Source organism: Montipora foliosa, chromosome 2 (assembly GCF_036669935.1).
Source record: "Montipora foliosa isolate CH-2021 chromosome 2, ASM3666993v2, whole genome shotgun sequence".
Taxonomy (NCBI): domain Eukaryota; kingdom Metazoa; phylum Cnidaria; class Anthozoa; order Scleractinia; family Acroporidae; genus Montipora; species Montipora foliosa.
In genome coordinates this window covers 18,533,451-18,553,450 of record NC_090870.1, presented here as the reverse complement: position 1 = coordinate 18,553,450, position 20,000 = coordinate 18,533,451, and the positions used below count along the sequence as shown (strand labels likewise).

Here is a 20,000-nt window from a genome sequence, read left to right as displayed (position 1 = left end):
AAGGAGGGCAAATGGATTCAAAACGGCCGAGGAGGATTTCTGGTGGGCATGCGGGCTTTGTTTTTTTGAAAGACGAAAAAAATCAACGGTCAAAGCGCATGTGGCGCAAAGAGTTTGCCAGAAAACTTCTTTGAGAAAAGAAATGAGACAGAGAAGAAAGGCAATGGGACATTTGAAACGATATGCAAGCTGTGACTTTAGTAGTGTGGAGCGATTTGATGGGTTCGAGCAGATCACATGGAACAGTCCTCTTTCTGTCTAGTAACAACCGATACAACTGAGTACCCATCATTATTTGACCTTTCCTCGTCATCTATCACCGTGGCAGATCATGAAGTGTCTCTAAAATAAGCTATCACTGGTTTCCTTGTCAGTCGACCGATATTCGATCAAAACCGCGGTTGAAGTGCAAGGGACTACGCTTTCAATATCCAGACTACCGACATGGTTACGTTTTTGCCAGACATAGCTTAAAGACAACTTCCAAAACAGGATAGAAATTTCAAGAAGATATATCTATATCTAACCAAAACTGTATTACTACTGTATATGGGTTCTTCTTCTTCCTTGTGAGATAAATGTCGATAATTATTGAGCCGTCTTAGTCGAGTTGTTCAAACAGGGGCACCCACCAAGCCAAATCAAGCAAAAGATGTAGAAAGGCATTTCTAAGCACCGTATGGTGTTTGAAGCCTGTTTCAAGGGATGTTTTCATTTGCTAGAAGAATTTGATCTCTGGAGTCTTTTCATGTGACGTCACGGCAGCCATGTTGGTGTACTCAACTTGAGCTCTATTATCATGCAAACATTTTCTTTTGTTTCTGTGGAAAAACAAGGTTACTGATCACATGAGTGGAAACCCTCCATTCAGATTCCTTAGCTGAAATTTTAATTGCCCGAACATTTTTGGGAATATATTCTTCCTGTGTGAAAATGATAGCTGAAATGAACTTTCCACGAACTTCCTAGGGAATTATATTCTTCCTGAAAATGTTGGCTGACGTTTTGGACTGCCAAAAACAGCAAATGCGAAAGGTTAAGGACGGTGCCTACTATTGTTATTTCGCATACGTTCTTTGCATGTCGAGATACTCGGATTTCCTATGGGTGGTGCTTATTAATACATGGATATTTTTGCCCGGTTCAAAACTAAGCGGAAACAGTAGAACTTAGCAAGGGCCAAAAAGAAAATTGGGGGTAACCATGCATAATTAAGCTGCATTTTGGAAAAGAATGCCATACATTGCTTTGTATTTTAAAGGTTATTACAAATATTGTTGATTAATTATCCTCGAAAAATGCGTGGTTACACCCAATTTTCTTTTCGGATTTCCATAACATTTGTTAAGATCTGCTCTTCCCGCATATTCAGTAAACCGCGCAAAATACCTTTGAATTAGTAGGCACCGTTCTTAAGGGCTATGATTTCCCCACTGCGATACGTTTAGGCCTCCTTTCAGCCAGGAAAATCCGAGTGCACTCTTTGATTGAGTCGAAAGCCTAAGGCGAACTATCCTCTCCACTTAACAGACACAGTCTACCGAAGCTTGCCGTTGGGTGCCCCTGTTCAAAGTAAGGTTAACAATGACACCCTACAATAACCTTTGGGTTTTAATAGGACCCACGGTTATGTCGGAGCGTACTTCAAAACAAATAGCCCCTTTTCACGAATCCAAAATATGCTATCCAACACACTAGCTTGTCTTGATCATTAAAACACAGCGCCAGACTTTGTACATTATAAAGAATTGCCTTGTTTATAAAGGATCCTTTTCAAAGCCGGCCCAAAACAACGTTCTTAGCAACTTTAGTGTAGCCCATTAGATATCTCCACCTTGGTTGAATTTTATGAACCTTGGAACCTCTGAATTCTCTATCCCACACATATCTTTCTTCCCCGTACCACGAGGCAAATCGAAACAAGATCAAGTGAAACGTCTTGCAATCAGTCACTAGTAAAAGTGTTTCCACATGCACACTTCAAAAACAAACGGATTGACTCAACACTTTTCTACGCTCAATCGCTATCTTCATTCCAGGAAATCATGCACTCGAACAGTTGTTTGTCTACTTTAAGGAGGCCAAGAGGGTTGTTCTTATCCTTAGAGAAATATGGTATTTCGTGAATATCATGTTGGGTCAATTAATTCATGGTCTTGTTTTGATAAGAAGTCAACTGAAACTGAAATAATAATAACAATGTAAATTAACATCATTTGGTACTAAAATAAGCAGATAAATGGGCCGAGAAAATTCACTGACAAGTTTTACATTTTCGTAACATAGCGTCTGTAAAATTATTATCTGTTGCTTTATCTGTATAAAGGGTTCTGGCGGAATTTTAAATAGGTCAAGATATTTCCAGGTAAATAAAGCAAAAGAAAAACAAACGTTTGCGTTTAATTTACTGATGAGATATATGATCCAGTTACAATATCTTTATGAGCATCTTTCTCTTATCAAAACTAAACTTAAAAATTGCGCTTCTGAGAGGGTCCTTTGAAAAAGATTCTTGGGATAACCTCCTTCACGTAGGCGTGATTAAAACTTTTAGATGAGCTCTTCAAATATATTTTTAGAAGAGTTTGTTCTGAGAAATCTCAGAGCTTCGCCGTTGACGAAGCCTTTTTTGACTCTTGGTGGGTGGCACGAGCTAGGAGAAGTGTCTGTGTCGAAATGTTTCGGTAGGTTTGATGTGTGCGCGTATATCAAGGACTGAATTACTCTTAAACCTTTAGCCTTTATGAATGCCAGTGTTTGTGTTTTTTTTCCTGGATACCCCTTCGGAATAACGTTAAATCCCGCGTCCCGTCCATAAATGCAATCCCGAATCCCGCTCCCATATTTCTTTAGAATCCCGAATCCCGGGCTCCAAAAAAAGCCAAATCCCGGATCCCGAAAACATTATTGGGACCCCTCATAAATGGCTTGAGTTAAGGTTTTGGTTATTATTAATTTTTACTAAAGGACGGGGCCAAAAAATGGAGTGACTTCAACATCACAAAAATCATGCAAAACAGTTAAATAAAAATGAGCGGCATTATTTAAGATCACACAAATCCAACAATACCCTCTGAGGAAAATCATACGATTAGTTGGGAGTTCTACTAGTGACCCTCTTGTTGGTAGTAGTAATGATAATAATTCACCAGTACTAAACAGTTCATTCACAACAGCAAACTACATGCGCAACGTATTTTGTTTAATATTGTGATGTCGAGGTGGCTTCTCCTATAAGCCTGGTGGTTTCCTGAGGTCTCCTCGCCTAACAACCTGCTGTATGTTTTTTAAAATTTGTTATACACATAAAGGCAAATAAATGATAATGATTAACTTGGAGGAACAGTTTTAAGAAAAATGAAAGGGAAATAAAAACATTTAATCCCATAAGAAACTTAACACCGTAGATCCAAATTTACCATCCTTGCAGCAAGATATTAATACACTTGCCAATAACACTGAAGCTATTCTACTGAGACACAGGTTATGGTTCCTGAAAGTTTTCAAGGAATAAATTTAAACACATTGCATTTAACTAATAAACTAAAGTTTTATCATTAAGCACAAAATGACTGGCCCCAAGGGAAACAGTGAGTTTTGTTTCCCCGAGACCTTCAACATTGAGGGTCGAGCACTTGTGTAGAATTTTCTGAACAAGGAGTTAAGGTCTGTTTTGCTCAGTTCTTGGAAGCTTTCGTTCAAATTTTGCTCTTTGCAGAAGTAACTCAACGTTTGCACGGCATTGTGGGTGGCCTTTTCAGCAGATTTCGAGCTTTTGTCGCATAGAAGCTGTTCAATTTCTTCTTTAGTTCTTGTTTGAAACCGTTAGCTGTCATGACTGCGTAAAAATTATTTGCTTGACGCGGCTGGCATACAAATTTGCCGCTGTTTCAAAGGTGCAAGACCTAATCACGTGTGAGTCGAATTTAGTGAAATTTAAGGGTTTAAATTTTTGCATCTTACCTTGTGAAAAAAGGTTGCAAGGGCCACTCATACCAGTAATTAAAAATCAAATACAGCTCTGATCTAAGTAATTATCTTTACAGATTGTCCACGGTTAGTTCCTTTGTGGGATTGTTTTCAAAGTTGGCGTCTGATTTGCATCATACCTGCCGTCCGAGGCCGTCAAAGGGACTGGGGTTACTTCAATCGGGAAGAGAGAGAGACTGCAAGCAGGCTGCATACCTGCGAAGGATCTACTTTTTTGCGCAAGATGAGCCAGATGTTTCAAAGAAAAAAGCCAATTGAACTGACAATATTTTTTTGTTAATTTTAAGTAAAATGCTATGTTAAAATAAAGTGAAAATTTGTGAAAGTAATAAGGGGGTCAAGACTTCAAAATCTCGGAATGCTTGTTAATAAAATGGCATTAACAATGAACAGAAAGATTTGTGAAGCATACAATAACTAAAAAAAACTCACATAATGGAGTCTGCAATTGAGAAAAAAAAAAGTACATGACCATATTCAAAGCATGAAAAAAGTCTATGAAATCAAGAATCTTATGTATCTCCTCTCAACAATTTCCTCTTTTAGACGGGCAGGTATTTGCGATGGTGAAAAAGGCCGATGGCAATCCTTTGGCCCGTGAAACAGGAATACGAAAATTCTCGGTTCTCACATGACGTCACGGTCGCCATGTCTGTGCCCTCAAACAAAGAAAAGGCGACCATGTTTGTGTCTCGACCCAATCCTCCGGGAATTAAAACTGTTCTATTGTGCAAATGTTTTCTTTTGGTTTCGTTAAAAAACATGGTTGTTGATCACGTGAAAACCAACAATGAAGATGATAATGATGACATGATGACTTTATTTAAGCTCGGGTGAAAGTAAGGTTTGTTAGGCCTCTAGAAATAACAAATGCTAATATACCAAGAAAAGAATATTAAGATGAATAGACAAAAAAAAGTAAAATATAAATTATAATATTGTAATTATAAACATAAGTATAAATATAAATTTTAGTATGCAATATTAATAGCTTTTTTCACGGTTAGTTCTTCTCATTTCCATTACAATGTAATCTATAGCTAGCAAGTATGTGAGGCAATTTCGGGCTATTTTGTAGTTTTAACCCGAAATTGCCTCGCACCCACGTTAGATTACATTACAATGGAAGTGAGAAAAACTGACCGTGAAAAGTGCTATTACACATTACTTAGTTTTCGTATCTCATTTCTGAAAGGGCCAAATTCGGCAACTACTGTCTTAAGTTATCAGGTATTGCATTCCACGCCTTAGCAGCAATGCAAGAAGTCGATTTAATTCTCTTAAATGTACTGAGCCATATTGTTATTGAGGGCTTTAAAGATTATTAAAAGCATATCTTTTTTCCGTCTACAACTTAATGAGTAACCTATCTTATACCATAGACTATCATATCCATTAAAAAAGTCGTTAAACACGTATCTAAGGGCCCTTTTCGTGTAATCTCTCTAATCGGTCGCTATCGTCTTTGAGACATCTATTCCAAATGGAACTACAATAAGTAAAGTGTGGCAAGATAAATGCCCTATATATACGTATCTTTGACGAAAACGAAACAATGTGTCTGAATCGAGGAAGTACATCAATTTTTTGCCTGCTTTCTTGATTAACTTCAATACTATAAGAAAAGAAAAGAAATAAAATGGCTACTGTATATGTGGTATTTTCCGTGTGATATAAGGGATAACGATCTGACTTCCCTCTAAAAGGTTCTCAGATTGGGCGGAAAAAGACAATTGTGAAAAATTTCCACCCAATCAGAAAATTAGAATTTAATTCGCTCTGGAACTCGTCCGTTAAAGGTATGTTCCCAGGTGCTCTTCTCCACTCCCCTACCAGCTATCAAGAAAACTTTGAAAACTGGTTGGCAACACGGAATTTGGAACACATTCTGTTAAGATCAAGTTTAACTTTATGTTAACTATTGCTGCATTCTCCTGAACACTGACATAATCCTGTACAAGGGAGATTAGCTTTGATACATTTGCATCTGCCAGCACATTCTTGTTTGCAACCATATTTAAGGAGTTCTAGACAAGCTTTGGCCGCTCGGAAGGGTCATCCAGACTGGTTTCCACGTACCATCCATGTTACGCCCGGGCCACTGATATTCACCTGCTTTGAGCGTTTTTTGAGGTGTCTCGCATGCTGTTACAGTAGGCTACTATCCGCGTACCTTAGCCATTGCTACAGAGATCACCAATGGTGATGCTGCTCTTCAAAATAGGCTGATACTCAGGCAAAGGATTGTGTTCAACCTGGATTGAACTTCTTTCAACAGACGTTCAATGTCCTGTTCCTCACAAACGTCCGTGCTTTTAAGGCAGCACGTCTCCGTTGCCCATTCCAAGTTTCCGCACTGAGACCAGATGCTCCTTCCCTAGAAGAGTTTAAAAAACTGTCCATTTATGGATGATGCCACCATAGCTAACTTGGCAACAGAGCAGCCACTTCATCTCGCCGCCGCTGATGACGTTATGTGTGATAGTGAAGAGGAGAAACTTGTGTGGTGGGCAGCACATCAGGACACTCTTCCACACTGAGTTGCATTGGTCAGGAAGTTATTACTCGTCCAGCCCAGCTCTGCAGCTGAGAGGGTGTTTAGGTTCCTCAATACTCTGTCAGCACAACAAGAGAGAGCTCTCGAGGCCTACATAGAGGCATCTGTGATGATCAGATATAATAATAATCAAAGAAAGCTCTAGATGTGATATGAGCAGCTCTGTTAGATCCAGCCTGTGAATCTGTGATACATTGTTAATTGTTATCGAAAAAAAATAACAGTTAGCTAGATTTGTAAACCAGATTGTTGCACTTATTGTCTAACTTTTTGTAGCTAGCTATTTAGGTTCAACTAAACGTTTACTAAAAGGGTGCCTAATTTGTTGTAACTAGTTACTGAGTTGTACCTTAATGTTGATGACAAAGCAATTATTATTAAAATTAGACATGCTGTCTTGAAAATATTCGAGCAACTTTACAAAATGTTTGAGCAACTTTTTCAATTTTGTGCAACATTTTGGCATATTTCTTAGCAACGGTTTAGCAAACTCAATTTACCTGCCTGGGTGGGATGTTCTGTAGGGACCTGTTCCTTTTGGTGAAATATTTTTGCGGGCTTCGATTACATTGATCACATGTCTGGCCTTGCCGCAGAGAACTACAGTAAATCGCTCCAGAACTTTGAGGATGGAATCATTCTTGTCCAGATAGTAATAAGGGTGATCTTGCGTGAACTTAAATGCCTCTGTCACATCAGGCAATGACTTCCATGCGTCCCAGGTGGACTTCTTACCCTTGCCAAAGAAACAGGAGATCGTGTCGCATCCAGTGAATGAATGAAACATAGGGAGTGCCCGAGACGTTTCAGGGCCAAGAAATGCTCAAGTGGCATTCACACTGATGTATTGGACATATTTCGCCATTCCCAAACCAGTCCAGATCATTATGAAAAGAACATCCGTATCCACTGTGCGGACAAAACCCTGACTGCATCCTTTGTTCATCGCGTGTTGAACATGTACAGCAATTCCTGTGTCGGCTGCCTCTTGGTCACATCTCTGTATATCGATTCGTCTCAGGTGATGTTTACTTCCTTGTTCTCGGGACAGTGAAAGTTTGAAACTCTGCTTGTCAGGAGGGCAAAGAGCTCTTTCTTGTTGGTATTGTCTTGAAGAAATGCTTTCCAGCTTTGAGGAATCTTGGTGTCACCTGTTACCTTTCTTCTCTGACCTTTCCCTCTCTTCTCTCTTGTTGAATCCTTGATACTGTTCGCCCTGTACGTATCACAAACAATTTCCACTCGTTTACTTGATTGGAGATGATTTAGAATAAATGGGATAAAGACGTTTTCAGGATAGCTATCAAAGGTGGAAACAGACTTAGCTGATTAGAGTGTAATGTGAAGTGCTTGTTGTCTACCCCTATGAACCATGTGAGCGTTAGCCCTACTAATGGAAATGGACCCACACAAGGACAGAGAAACAGTTGTGGATGGAAGGGCGCGAACAAGGGCGTATTGCTGTACGTCTTCTTTGACTGCTGGTGACAATGCTTTCATGTCCCTGATGTACACTGGAAGCCATCGTGCATAATTAGTATGATCCAAAGAGTGAAACCATGGAACGAGGGCTTCAAGTGTTTCAACATAGAGTAGAAAATTTCCTTCACGAAGGGATCTAATGAAAATGAGTATGAGGGCTTCCAATCTGAGATTCATGTCCCAAAAATGGAAAGTGGGTCTCTTTTCACTTGTGGAGGACTTCCACTGCTCAAGAGATTCTTCATCATACACAGGGCCAGGACTCTAGAGGAATGCCTCTCTTTGGATCTTATGGAGAGCTAAAACATTTACTTGGTGAGCATGCCTTGTTCTTGTTAAATGGGTCACTTTTAAGAATGACTCTATTGTACCAGAAGATGCAATCCCAGCTTCTGCCAATGATGATGCTGTCCATCCTGAATCTTCAAGGAGTGCACCGCATACACTCTACAGAGCTATTTCGATGTGCAGGTCGCCAAACATCACTACATGGCTGCTCTCTCCATGGACCAAGGGCCAGTTCCATTGAACAAATTTTGCAATTGCAAACAAAGACTGGTCAAATGCAGTGATAAGAAATTTACCCCGGATTTAGGTACGCCGTTGCCTTTCGCTGCATCTACATTCCATGTTTGACCAATGCCAATGAAATAGGGGCAGCAGTCCAAAAATTACTGACGACATAGGCGTCGGCCTGTTCCGTGGTAGCCTGACCAAGTAATGACGTCATTACTTCGAGCTTCCTTGTCTGCAGTAGTGAGTGCATGCTGAGCCCAACAATCTTCCTGTGTCATTGCTTCCTGCATGTTTCCGGAAAAAGCTTCTGTATACGCCGTTTTTGATACAGCGAGTTCCGTTGTTTTAACGCCAACTGCAGGAACGGTTGTATAGCTCTCTGGAAGCTGTATCTTCCTTTCCGATCCTTGAGAAAGTGTTATTGGAGGCCTGAACTGAAAACTAGCTACCGAGCTGCTTAGGAACTGAAAAAGACATCCCTGTACTGTGAAAGGATCCCTGTGCTGTAGTTGAAGAAGGTCAACGTAAAATGGCAAGTGGGGGTCCCTTTCCAGTGAATGTCGGTTGCTAGAAGTTGAAAAGGATTTCTTCTTGGAGTTGAAGACAATTAGTAGTGATATTGTCAGTGGTGCCTGTGACTCTGTTGTGCTTCCTTGTGCTATATTGGACCCGTTCAACAGCATTGATATTATCACCTTTAGAGAAGAGGGAACTGATGCATTTTGGCAATTACTGGGGAAACTCCCATCAATCAAAGTGGAATCCAGGTTCGTTAAACATTTTGCATCTCACAATCCTTGCTGCTTTCGCCAAAATTAGAGCGTCGGATTCATAATCATGTTTCCATAACTCTTCCCTAAGCAAGGACGCCATTCCTTTATTGAAAACTAGGAGAACATTCTTCCCGTCACTTGGTTCCTGAAGATTGCCATGGAATTGACTTAGGATGCGTGATTTTAGACGGGTCTTGTTAACTTCTATCTCAATGCCAAAATCTTGTAGACGGTTCATGTACAGTTGATGTAGTTCTGTCAGGGTCAATATGTACTTTCCATCGTCTACGCAGAACTCCATGAATGAAATTAACTCTACGAAAGCCCTAGCCTCATTCTTCTTATCTTCCTTACCTGACTGGCAATCTTGACTTTGACGAGAAAATGCCCTGTGACAACTAGTTAAATTAGTCATACAATTTGTGTGGTATTTTGCCTCGATTGCGATCATATCTCCACCCGCTATGTGCTTTATCAAAGCTGAATCTTGGAGGTCGGTAGCCATTTTTCGCACTTTTTCATCAACTTCTAGTGTCATAACCTCGTGAGGGTCGCCATTTTCCCCACAAAATAAACAAACCGCCTTGCTCAAAAACTGCCTCTTAACTCTGGTCGAGGTTTCGTCTTGATAGACATCACTTTTCCTTTTGTTTCTTACTCGTTCAAGTTTTGAATTGGAAAACTCCAAGTGACAAGATTTATCCCAGGATTTTCGAGATTCTGCTAAACATTCAGCAGTAACTTCTGGCCCTTCATTCGCTTTATGAAAAACCAAAGTAAAACTACATTAGAAAGACAAAACAAAAAATCATCTGCATGCTGTGAAGTTCGGATGACGTAAAACCACTGTCAATCCTTTTAAAGTTCCACCTCTTCAACACTTTACAAATCTTGAATCCCTTTTGAAGAACAGACTTGATTTCAAAGTGTAGTGGTTATCACAACGCCTCGCGCGTGGAAGGTCGCACGTTCGAATTGTGCCGGAAACAAAATGCATTTTCAATTTTTATACTACAAGCTAAACGACCACAACACAGATTTTCCCAATTTAAAATCCGAAACATGCTGATAGCCTATTAGCCTGCTGCGATTCCAATTACCGACAACCTGGCAATTTCCAAACACCATCCCATCTTTTGTCAAGTCGAAGCCCAGTTTCTTCTGAAGTTTCCTTCTGTCTGCGTGGATCTGACCATTGGTTCCTGTTAAAAAACGATTGAACGATCATGCATACCAGAGTTAACAGTCACGTCACTTACTTGGTGATAACAAAGTAGGCATTAATTTCAGATAAAGGACGCTAAATACGCCCAATGCAAGGGCTTCTTTTAAGCTATCCGTATAGCAACTCAGTTGCTAATTTGTGCCAACAACTGTCACAGGAACGGCCTGTTGGTCTAGTGGCATGATTTTCGCTTTGGGTGTGCGAGGTCCCGGGTACGACTCTCGCACAGGACCTGGTATACCCATTCGTGTTAATAAAATAACAAGGCTGTTTCCATTGTTTTATCAATTGGGAAGCTTGCCAATTATATTCGTCTCACCTTTGCACAAGATTAGAGTATGAAATCCACAAAAGTCCAACACTTGATTCTCTTATTCTTCACAAAGTTAAAAAGCTTGAAGCCATCTTAGGATGCTAAAACCTTGATCGGGTTGTCTTCTAAACGAGTGTAAACACGTGCATTCTCGTTCCAAAATCCAATCTTTTCTCTTAGCCGGCAGGGCCTTCGTAAGAGAAAACGAAGGGCTCTGGATACATTCAATTGTTTTCATTGGTTAGCTTGCGAACAATAAAATTCTGAACAGGAAGTAAAAATGGCCGGTGTGGCGCGAGCCGGTCGCTAAAATGATCAGAGCGTCTTTTCTTAAAACTATGATAGTACTTATTGCTTTTTTCTGTTCGACATGAAGGGACACATCCCACTTAAAACTTCACATGGAGACACTTCGAATGTAATGATTTTGAGTGCTGCCATGTCGATGGAGTTTTATTCTTGTTATTCACACACACCGCCTGGTTGTGTGTGCTCTCTGCTTTTGCATAATGTGCTAACCTACTTATATATTCGTATGCGAAATGTAATATACAATAGGTGCTAATTTGGTGCCGCTATGTTACATCCCCTTCTCTTAAAACTATATTAATTAAATGGAAAACAAACAAACACAAAATCTTCATTCGGGCCAACGTCTAGTAACAATATCATATATATATGTATAGGGATTTTCTGTCTGGTGTTTATGTATCATACTAATATCAACTACTATAGCAAGCGTCAGAGATTAAGTCTTTCCGGTGCCCGGATTTCACGTCCCGCGCGGGATTTTCTTGGTCCTTTCTCGGCTTCCCCTGTTACACTAGAACATTGTGGATTGGGGCTTGAGGGCTGTATAGTCAAATTGCCACTTGATGGGTCATTTGCTGAATTGCCTGCCGCAGTGGATTCTCGTAGAATGGCGCTTGAATATTGTGCAGTCATGCTTCTTTGGGACACGCAATCCGAAGAGTTGTTTGCCGAGTTGTTGGAAGCATTATTCGGTCTAAGATGGATTCTATTTCTTCGCAATTGGGCACCATTTCCAGTTTCTATGAGATATGAGCGGGGTGTTTCTCCCTGATCTATGACCATAGCAGGATTCCATGTCTTTCTCACAGGGTCTTGTACATAGATAGCTTGGTCCCTGTGTAATTCAGGGAGCTCCTTAGTATTCCTGTTGTAATAGTGGCATTGGTTGTCTTGTCTCGCTTTGAGCCAATTTCTAACTTCCTCTTGGTTCTTTGATGGCTGGATCTTACCAGGAAGTGTGGATTTAAATACTCGGCCATTCAGTAATTCAGCTGGTGACGGTATATTGGAACTCAGGGGCGTTGTTCGTAGAGCCAGCAGGGCTAGATCTATGTCTTCTTTAGTCTCTCTGCACTTCAGGATCGTCTTCTTAACCGTTTGGACTTGGCGTTCAACGAACCCATGGCCACGTGGGTAATGTGGAGATGACGTCACAATTTCAAACCCGTACTGGCTTGCCAGTTGATGGAACTTGCCGGATGTAAACTGAGTGCCGTTGTCGCATTGAAGAGATTCTGGGATTCCATTTTCTGCGAATAGCATTTTCATTTCATTAACAACGGCCCCGGATGTGAGGTTTTGAAGTTTCTTGACAAATGGGAACTTGGAATAATAGTCAACAACTATGAGGAACCACGACTGTTGAACGTAGAAAAGGTCTGCGCTCAGTGTTTTCCACGGTCTTGAAGGGATCTCTGTTGGTATCATTGGCTCCTTTTGCTGGGAATTGTGGTACTTCTGGCAAACACAACATGAGTTTACAAGGTTTTCAATTTCTCTGTATATGCCTGGCCAGTAAACACAGGATTTGGCTCGTAGTTTGCATTTTTCCATACCAAAGTGCCCTCCGTGGATTTGCTGCAAGATGTTGCCTCTCAAGGATTCGGGTACTATAACACGGCTTCCAAGAAGTATCAGCCCATCTTCTACTGATATGTCATCTCGTAGGGGCCAGTATGGTTTTAGCGCCGAAACGATTTTCTTCCCACTGTCAGGCCAACCTTGCATAACTTTGTGGGCTAGAAGCTGCAGGGTTTCATCTTTCGCAGTTTCCTTTTTGAACTCTTCCATTTTGGCTGGGGTGATTCTGATTAGATGGTGAACTTTCACATTCATGTCCGACACTTCAAATTCATCCAACGGCGAAAGGCGTGACAGGGCGTCAGCTGTAACCATTTCTCTTCCTGGAAGATATTTAATGACGCAGTCGTAAGGTTGTAAACGCAACAGCATTCTTTGAAGGCGTGGAGGTGCTTGCATCAGGTTCTTTTTATGGATCTGTTCCAGGGGACGATGGTCTGTTTTAACCACGAACGATCTTCCATAGAGATATGAATGGAATTTTTCGCAGCCGTATACCACTGCCAATAGTTCCCGTTCGATGTTAGCATATCTGGTCTCCGCAGGGGTAAGTGCTTTCGATGCAAAGGCAATCATCAACATGGAGGACAACTGGTTCACTTCTGTCATAGTAGGCCAAGGTCGTTGTGGTACATATCAATGCCTTCACCTTCTCAAAGGCTTTCGAATGTGATGGATTCCATGTGAAATCAACGTTCTCCTTTAAGAGGTTTCTTAAGGGGGCAGTGTGGTCAGCTAGATTGGGGATGAATGAGCTCATGTAGGTTGCCATCCCCAAAAAGGTGTGAAGCTCCTTCTTGTCTTTAGGCGGTTCTAAACTTTCTATGGCTCTGACTTTATCTGGGCTGGGTTTGACACCATCTGGTGTGGAGAGCATACCAAAGAAATTGCACTCCTTTGTTTTGATAACGCACTTCTCATCATTGAGCTTGATGCCGGCCTGTCTGGTACGTTCCATGGTTTCATGTAGGTGTAAGTCATGCTCTTTGTCGTTCTTTCCATAGACTGTGACGTCATCTGCAATACCAATGGCTCCCAGGCAATCACGGTACGTCTCATCAATCTTGAACTGGAAGATATCTTGACTCATTCGTAGGCCAAACGGCATTCTGAGGAAACGATACCGACCAAATGGTGTATTGAAGGTTGTCAGGTACGAGGACTCGTCATCTAGTTTGACATTCCAATAGCCATTGCGAGCGTCGAGCTTACTAAAAAGCTTTGCTCCTGATAATTTGGGTGTGATTTCCTCTAGAGTGGGTATGGGATGATGTTCTCTTTTGATCGCCTTATTCAGGTCTTTGGGATCGAGGCATAAACGAAGTCGTCCATTTTCTTTTTCTCTAATGACCAGGGAGTTAACCCAATCCGTAGGTTGGGTTACTTTCGCAATGATATCTTGACTTTCCATCTCACGTAATTCGGCTTGTAATTTGTCTTTCAACTCTATAGGTACTTTGCGGGGTGCATGGACCACCGGTGATACTTCAGGATCCAGTGTGATGTGGTATGTGTAGTCATCAAAACATCCAACTGTGCCATTAAAACATTCTGGGTACATATCCATCAGCGCTTGTTTACTTGTGATTGATGGCCGCTCTTCCAGTGGTACATGACTTCCAATGTAACTCGAGCTTTTCTTGCAAGTACCCGGATTTTGAGGGGGGGGAATTGAAGCTGCTAGTTGGATCAGCCTGGTTTAATTGATTTGTTCTTAGCGTACAGTGGAGGGAGACTAATTTTAGTGCAATGCGCGCTTTTAGACCGAGAATAGCTGGCCCTGAAGTATCCGTGACGTAGAAAATGCAGTTAATCTTCTTCTCTTTGTACTTGCACGAAATGTTTATAGTGCCAAGCTGCTTGATTACAGAGCCACCGTATGCTGAGAGGACGGCTTCATTCTTTTCCAGTACTTCTGGTTTGAGGTTTCCTTCGTCATCAAACTTCTCTGCAGCGATTATGCGAAGTAGCCTGATAGGCAAAACATTGCTCTGTGCACCTGTGTCCACCTTGCACTGGAGATTAATTTTCCGCTTCTTTTCAGGCTGGGTTATTTCCAGTGTTGCAAAGACTTCATCGCGTGTGTCGTGTGTCGTCGAATGTCGCGTGTCTTCTATGGTGTTAACCTCGATTGTACTAATTGTGAGAATTTCATCATTGTCTTCATCGCCCCTGTCTTCAATCGTGTGAATAGATTTTTTGAAAACCGGCTTTCTTCCTTGGATAAATTGTTTCCGTTTACTGGATCGGCAGACAGATTGCCAATGATTAGCTTTGCCGCATTTTCGACATAGTGTAGGCTGGACATTTGTTCCTCGGGTGTTGTTTTCCGCAGTTGTTACAGGATTCCCTTTCTTGTTCCTTATGAATGGCATCTACACTTCTATCCTCTTGATAGCTTTCACTACTTCCTGCCAGTGTCTTCATATGTTTACTTGTCGCCTCGTGGCTTCTTGCAATCTCGATAGCGCCTGCAAGGGTCAATGATTTGTCGCGGCCTATGAGGGACTTCTGGACATCGGGGTTTTTTGACCCCCAAATAAGCTGATCTAGAACTCTGTCTTCGACTTCGGTGCTGTCGCGAAATTGACATTTTGCTGCTAGGTTTTTTAATCTTGAGATAAAATCGTCCACTGGCTCGCTTTGTTCTTGTCGCACTCCTTGTAGTGTGTATCTGTGAATTCGATGACTCGTCTTCGGCTCCAATTGATTCTCGAACCGTTCGAAAATAATGGCAGGCTTTTTCCTCTCTTCCTCCTTTGTGAATGTCCAACTGTTGTAAATGTCCAGACCTTTTTCACCCGACCAGAGTAAAATAGAGCTCACTTTTTCTTCGTCATCGGCGTCTTTGAGAACGCTTGAGAACATAAGCTGACATTTTTGTTTGAATCTTGCGAATGCAGTTATCGGATCAGGAGCGTCCCAGTTCATCTGTGGCGACGCAAAAGACCTTGCTGTTGCCATAATTCGCTTCTGCTGGCCTCTTTCAATTTGACTCTAACGATTATTCTTGTAAAATGCTGCCACCATGTAGTCGGATGTCGATGGAGTTTTATTCTTGTTATTCACAAACACCGCCTGGTTGTGTGTGCTCTCTGCTTTTGCATAATGTGCTAACCTACTTATATATGCGTATGCGAAATGTAATATACAATAGGTGCTAATTTGGTGCCGCTATGTTACATGCATAATGTGCCAACCTACTTACATATGCGTATGCGAAATGTAATATACAATAGGTGCTAATTTGGTGCCGCTATGTTACACCATGTTTAGTACTATTGACGACTCACATTATGACTGTCCGGAAGTCCTAGAATCTGCACAGCCCGAGGACAAGCCTTCTCTTTCTCGTGTGTAAATGGAAGAAAAGGAAACATTTGGCATCAAAGAAACAGAGGGCAGGGTGAGAGTGGTCTAAAGTTGCAAATATGATAGGGAGCGAAAATGAGGTCCTAACGTTTCGTAAGGATCAAAGAATTGCAATTATCCCCCAAGGTAAGTATACCTTTGGTCTAATTTTGAATTTTCTTCCATCATGCTCCAATTTTGCCTTAATTATGCGTTTTTGAAACGTGATGCCAAATGAAGAAGTGGAGTAAGATCACTTGCAGGAATCACAAGCGACAGCAAAACCTAAAGTTCCTGTTGATAGATCCCCCCTCTCAACAACAGGTTTGTCAATGAATTACAAATGAATACTGCAAGCCGCTTGTACCCATGACCTCTGCAACGCAGGTGCAGTGCTCTACAAACTGAGCTATGAAGTCCTACAGTTCGGAGGAGGTCAATTTGTTGGGCTCATTTGTTTCCGTGTAGGACTCGACGAATGAAGTAAATGCATAATTGAAGTTCACTTCTTTCAGTCGTCTTTACTCGCACCTCAAATATGTATTCATTTCATTCATCGAGTCCTTAATTAAGGCACGGAAACACGCGCGCCCTACAAATTGACCTGCTTCCAAATGAGTGGCGTCGTAGCTCAGTTGATAGAGCATTGCACCGGAGGTTATGGGTTCTAATGACAACGCCAGCACCCCAGTGGGTGTGGGATTTAGATTAAGGAGGCCTTCCTATGAAGACTCCCTTCATAAAACGCGACACCAAGTGATGCGTTCCAATCGTATGACCATTGGCTGATTCAATAATGGCAGACACTGCTGACAGGTAGGCACTGTGTTGAGGGTATACCTGGTAGAGAAATTTCAGATAATCCTCTACAGGGGCTTGAAAAGTATCAAGCGATTTAAGCCAGATGGCTACACCAGCCCCTCCGATCTGGGTTGTACTGTTCCTCTGTGCCTTTAGTTCAGGATTGGCAAATGATTTCGACAGACCTAGCTGAAATTCCTTGACCGGTTGAGCTGTTCCCTGATACAGTCCAGGCGGCTAACTGGAGTTGATCTTGTACTGGATGTTTCGATTGTTATGGCGCAGTATCAGAGGGTTTAGCCATCTGGGAAGCAGGATTGGGAAGGGGCTTTGACATTGTTAACATCGTCAGGTACCACCACTGGGAAGGCTGCAAGGGCGTGATCATCAGTAGACGTGGAATTTCGTCGCTCCTTACGTGCACCAGGACTCTGGGAATCAGGATAAAAGAGGGAAATGCATACATATCAAAACCATGCCAACTTAACGAAAAGGCATCGCAAGTGAATGCACCGCGATCGGAAAACCACGAAACAAAACAATCGAGTTTGGTGTTCAGCCGGGAAGCGAACAGATCTATGTTTGGAGAAAACGTAGCATGAATATGCCACGCAAAGACGGTAGGATGGAGGCTCCACTAGACAGATAGATAGATAGATAGATAGATAGATAGATAGATAATCTTTATTTAAACACGATAAATTCATCAGCCCATAAAAATACATATCGCATACGCTAAAATATTTAAAATTCAAATTGTATACTATAACACTAAAAGCTGTTTTCCGTGAATGCCGTGCGTTAGACTTAAAGAATGTCGTTAATCTTACGTTTAAATACCCCCAGAGACTCTGTGTTCCTTATATCGAATGGTATACTGTTCCATAATGTGGCGCCATTGTAGCTAAAGCTTTTTCGGTAATAATTAGTGCGCGGTAATGGAACATTGAGCTTATTTTCAGAGTCCCAGAGGTCATAAGCAGAGTCACGCCACGTAAACTTTGAATACAGATACTCTGGAGCTAGCCCGAGCGGACATCATCTGTTAAGTCACTCAGTTCTGTCGTCAGTGAAGTGAGGTGAACTTAAGTCCTCTTTTTCATTATTAGAGCCTGGTACGTGCGCTGCAGAGAGTAATACCACTAGCTAAACGACCATGACTCAAAATTTTCTCATTTTAAAGTCTGGAACATGTTGAGAGTCTATGATTTTGCTGCCACACCAATTACCCACAATGTGGCAATTTAAAAAAAAAACTATTAATGAAGTTTTGTTCTGGACTCTGTATGGGTCCGATAGGTCCGAGAAATGGGCCTGTTGGTCTAGTGGCATGATTCTCGCTTCGGGTGCGAGAGAGGGCCCGGGTTCGACTCCCGGACAGCCCTAGTATACTCAGCCCTATAGTACATTAACAAGGAGGTTCCTTTTCTTTTATCACTTGGGAAGCCCGCCAAGTGTATTCGTCTCACCTTTGCACAAGATTAGCATATCAAAGCCACAAACACCCAATACCTGATCAACAAACAACAAACGTTCTTCTTCAATTGGAAAAGCTTGAAGCCAAGGATGCGGGTTGTCTTCTAAACTAGACTGCTTGCAGTCCTTATTAAGTCAGTTTAGTCACGCAAGCGAGCCGAAAAGCCGAGGGGAGAATAGTGAGAGAACGAAATGTAATAATTCGCTCTCTCCCGAACTCCTTAGTGGACGAAAACTTGGGTCTGTTGTACGAATACAATTTTTGTCGGGTATGCCATGACGCGGATAACTGGTTCTTAAGCGACATAACTGATGATAACTGAACTACGTTGCATTGGTATTTGGCAGCTGACTGAGTTCGAAGTAATCTGACCAATAGTCAACAGCAATGAACCAATCTTTGTTATCAAAACGGAAGAGGTGCGCTGCAGAGAGTAGGATATCCCTTGAAATACACAACTGCCATATCTTTCGCCCATGATTTTGAGATAAAAAAACAGCCGTTGTGCTGTCAGTGCGGATCTTAACACGAAGTTAGTGGAGATTCCTGCCAAAACACTCAACGGCAAACCCTTTGAGAATAAAACGTTTTGTTCCAGGTATTTCCATATCATTTAAATGTGAAGGCTACATTATAATGCAAATACAATACACAAAGAACGTAAGCCCGGGATATTGAAGGGGCTCAACATTGAGTTAGCGGGTGTGGTCTATTGTTTATTTTCCGGCAAAACGTGGGGTAAAAATAAACACTTTTCTTAAGGGTGATATGGGCAAAGCTTATACCAGATTCTTAACCTTGGGTAATGGACTTTAAACATGACAAAGGCCGAATTTTTGTTGATCGGCTCTAGACAGAGATTGAGTGCATTGCCTGGTCATCCTTCTATTCTAATTAATAGAACCCGGGTTAACAAACTTATGACAACTGTGAACTGTCTTGAATTATTGATTGACGAGAACCACCTTTCCTGGCGATCCCAGCTGGAGAGCCATCAAGCGAATGAGATCATTTGTTCCCCCTGTCACATTGTTATCCTTTTATTGCTGCGGAGCGAGCGAGCGAAGCGAGGGAACAGCAACATAATCTGGACTGTGTTAAGGACGGTGCCCACTAATTCTAGGTATTTTTGCGCGGTTGTATGAATATGTGGGGAAACCAGATCTTAGCAAGTGTTATTAAAGTCTAAAAAGAAAATTGGGGATAACCCACGCATTTTTCAAAGATAATTAATCAACAATATTTGTAATAAGCTTTAAAATACAAAGCGATGTATGGCGTTCCTTTCCAAATTAAAGCTTAATGATCTCTGAAAAATGCATGGTTACCCCAAATTTTCTTTTTGGATACCAAGACCACTTGCTAAGTTCGGCTATTTCCACATAGTTTAAGCTGCGCAATAATATTCCTGCACTGGTAAGCACTACCGATAGGAAACCGGAGTATCTGGAGATGCGCAGAACGTATGCTCAGTTAAAATAGTAGGCACCGTCCTGTAAGTTGCGGCGAATTCGCGAATTCACCTCTTTTTACTACAATGCATTACGTCAAACCAGTGCGTTCAACCAGACTGCATTGCGCAACACAAACAACATAAAAAGAAATAACTCTGTGCTGAGTTT

The 20,000-nt window shown here is 41.5% G+C and overlaps 1 protein-coding gene across 5 annotated transcripts in view; it reads left to right on the top strand.

Annotated features, from left to right (window-relative positions):
- The window catches only part of LOC137992603 (uncharacterized), an 11,425-nt gene extending 10,832 nt beyond the window's left edge, over window positions 1-593 (top strand). For all 5 annotated transcript variants that reach the window (XM_068838031.1, XM_068838030.1, XM_068838034.1 and 2 more), the window contains one exon: window positions 1-593. This exon is cut by the window's left edge and continues 113 nt beyond it. In XM_068838031.1, coding sequence (XP_068694132.1) covers window positions 1-262 — 262 coding nt within the window. In that variant the 3' untranslated portion in view covers window positions 263-593.
- Window positions 594-20,000: the final 19,407 nt, after the last annotated feature.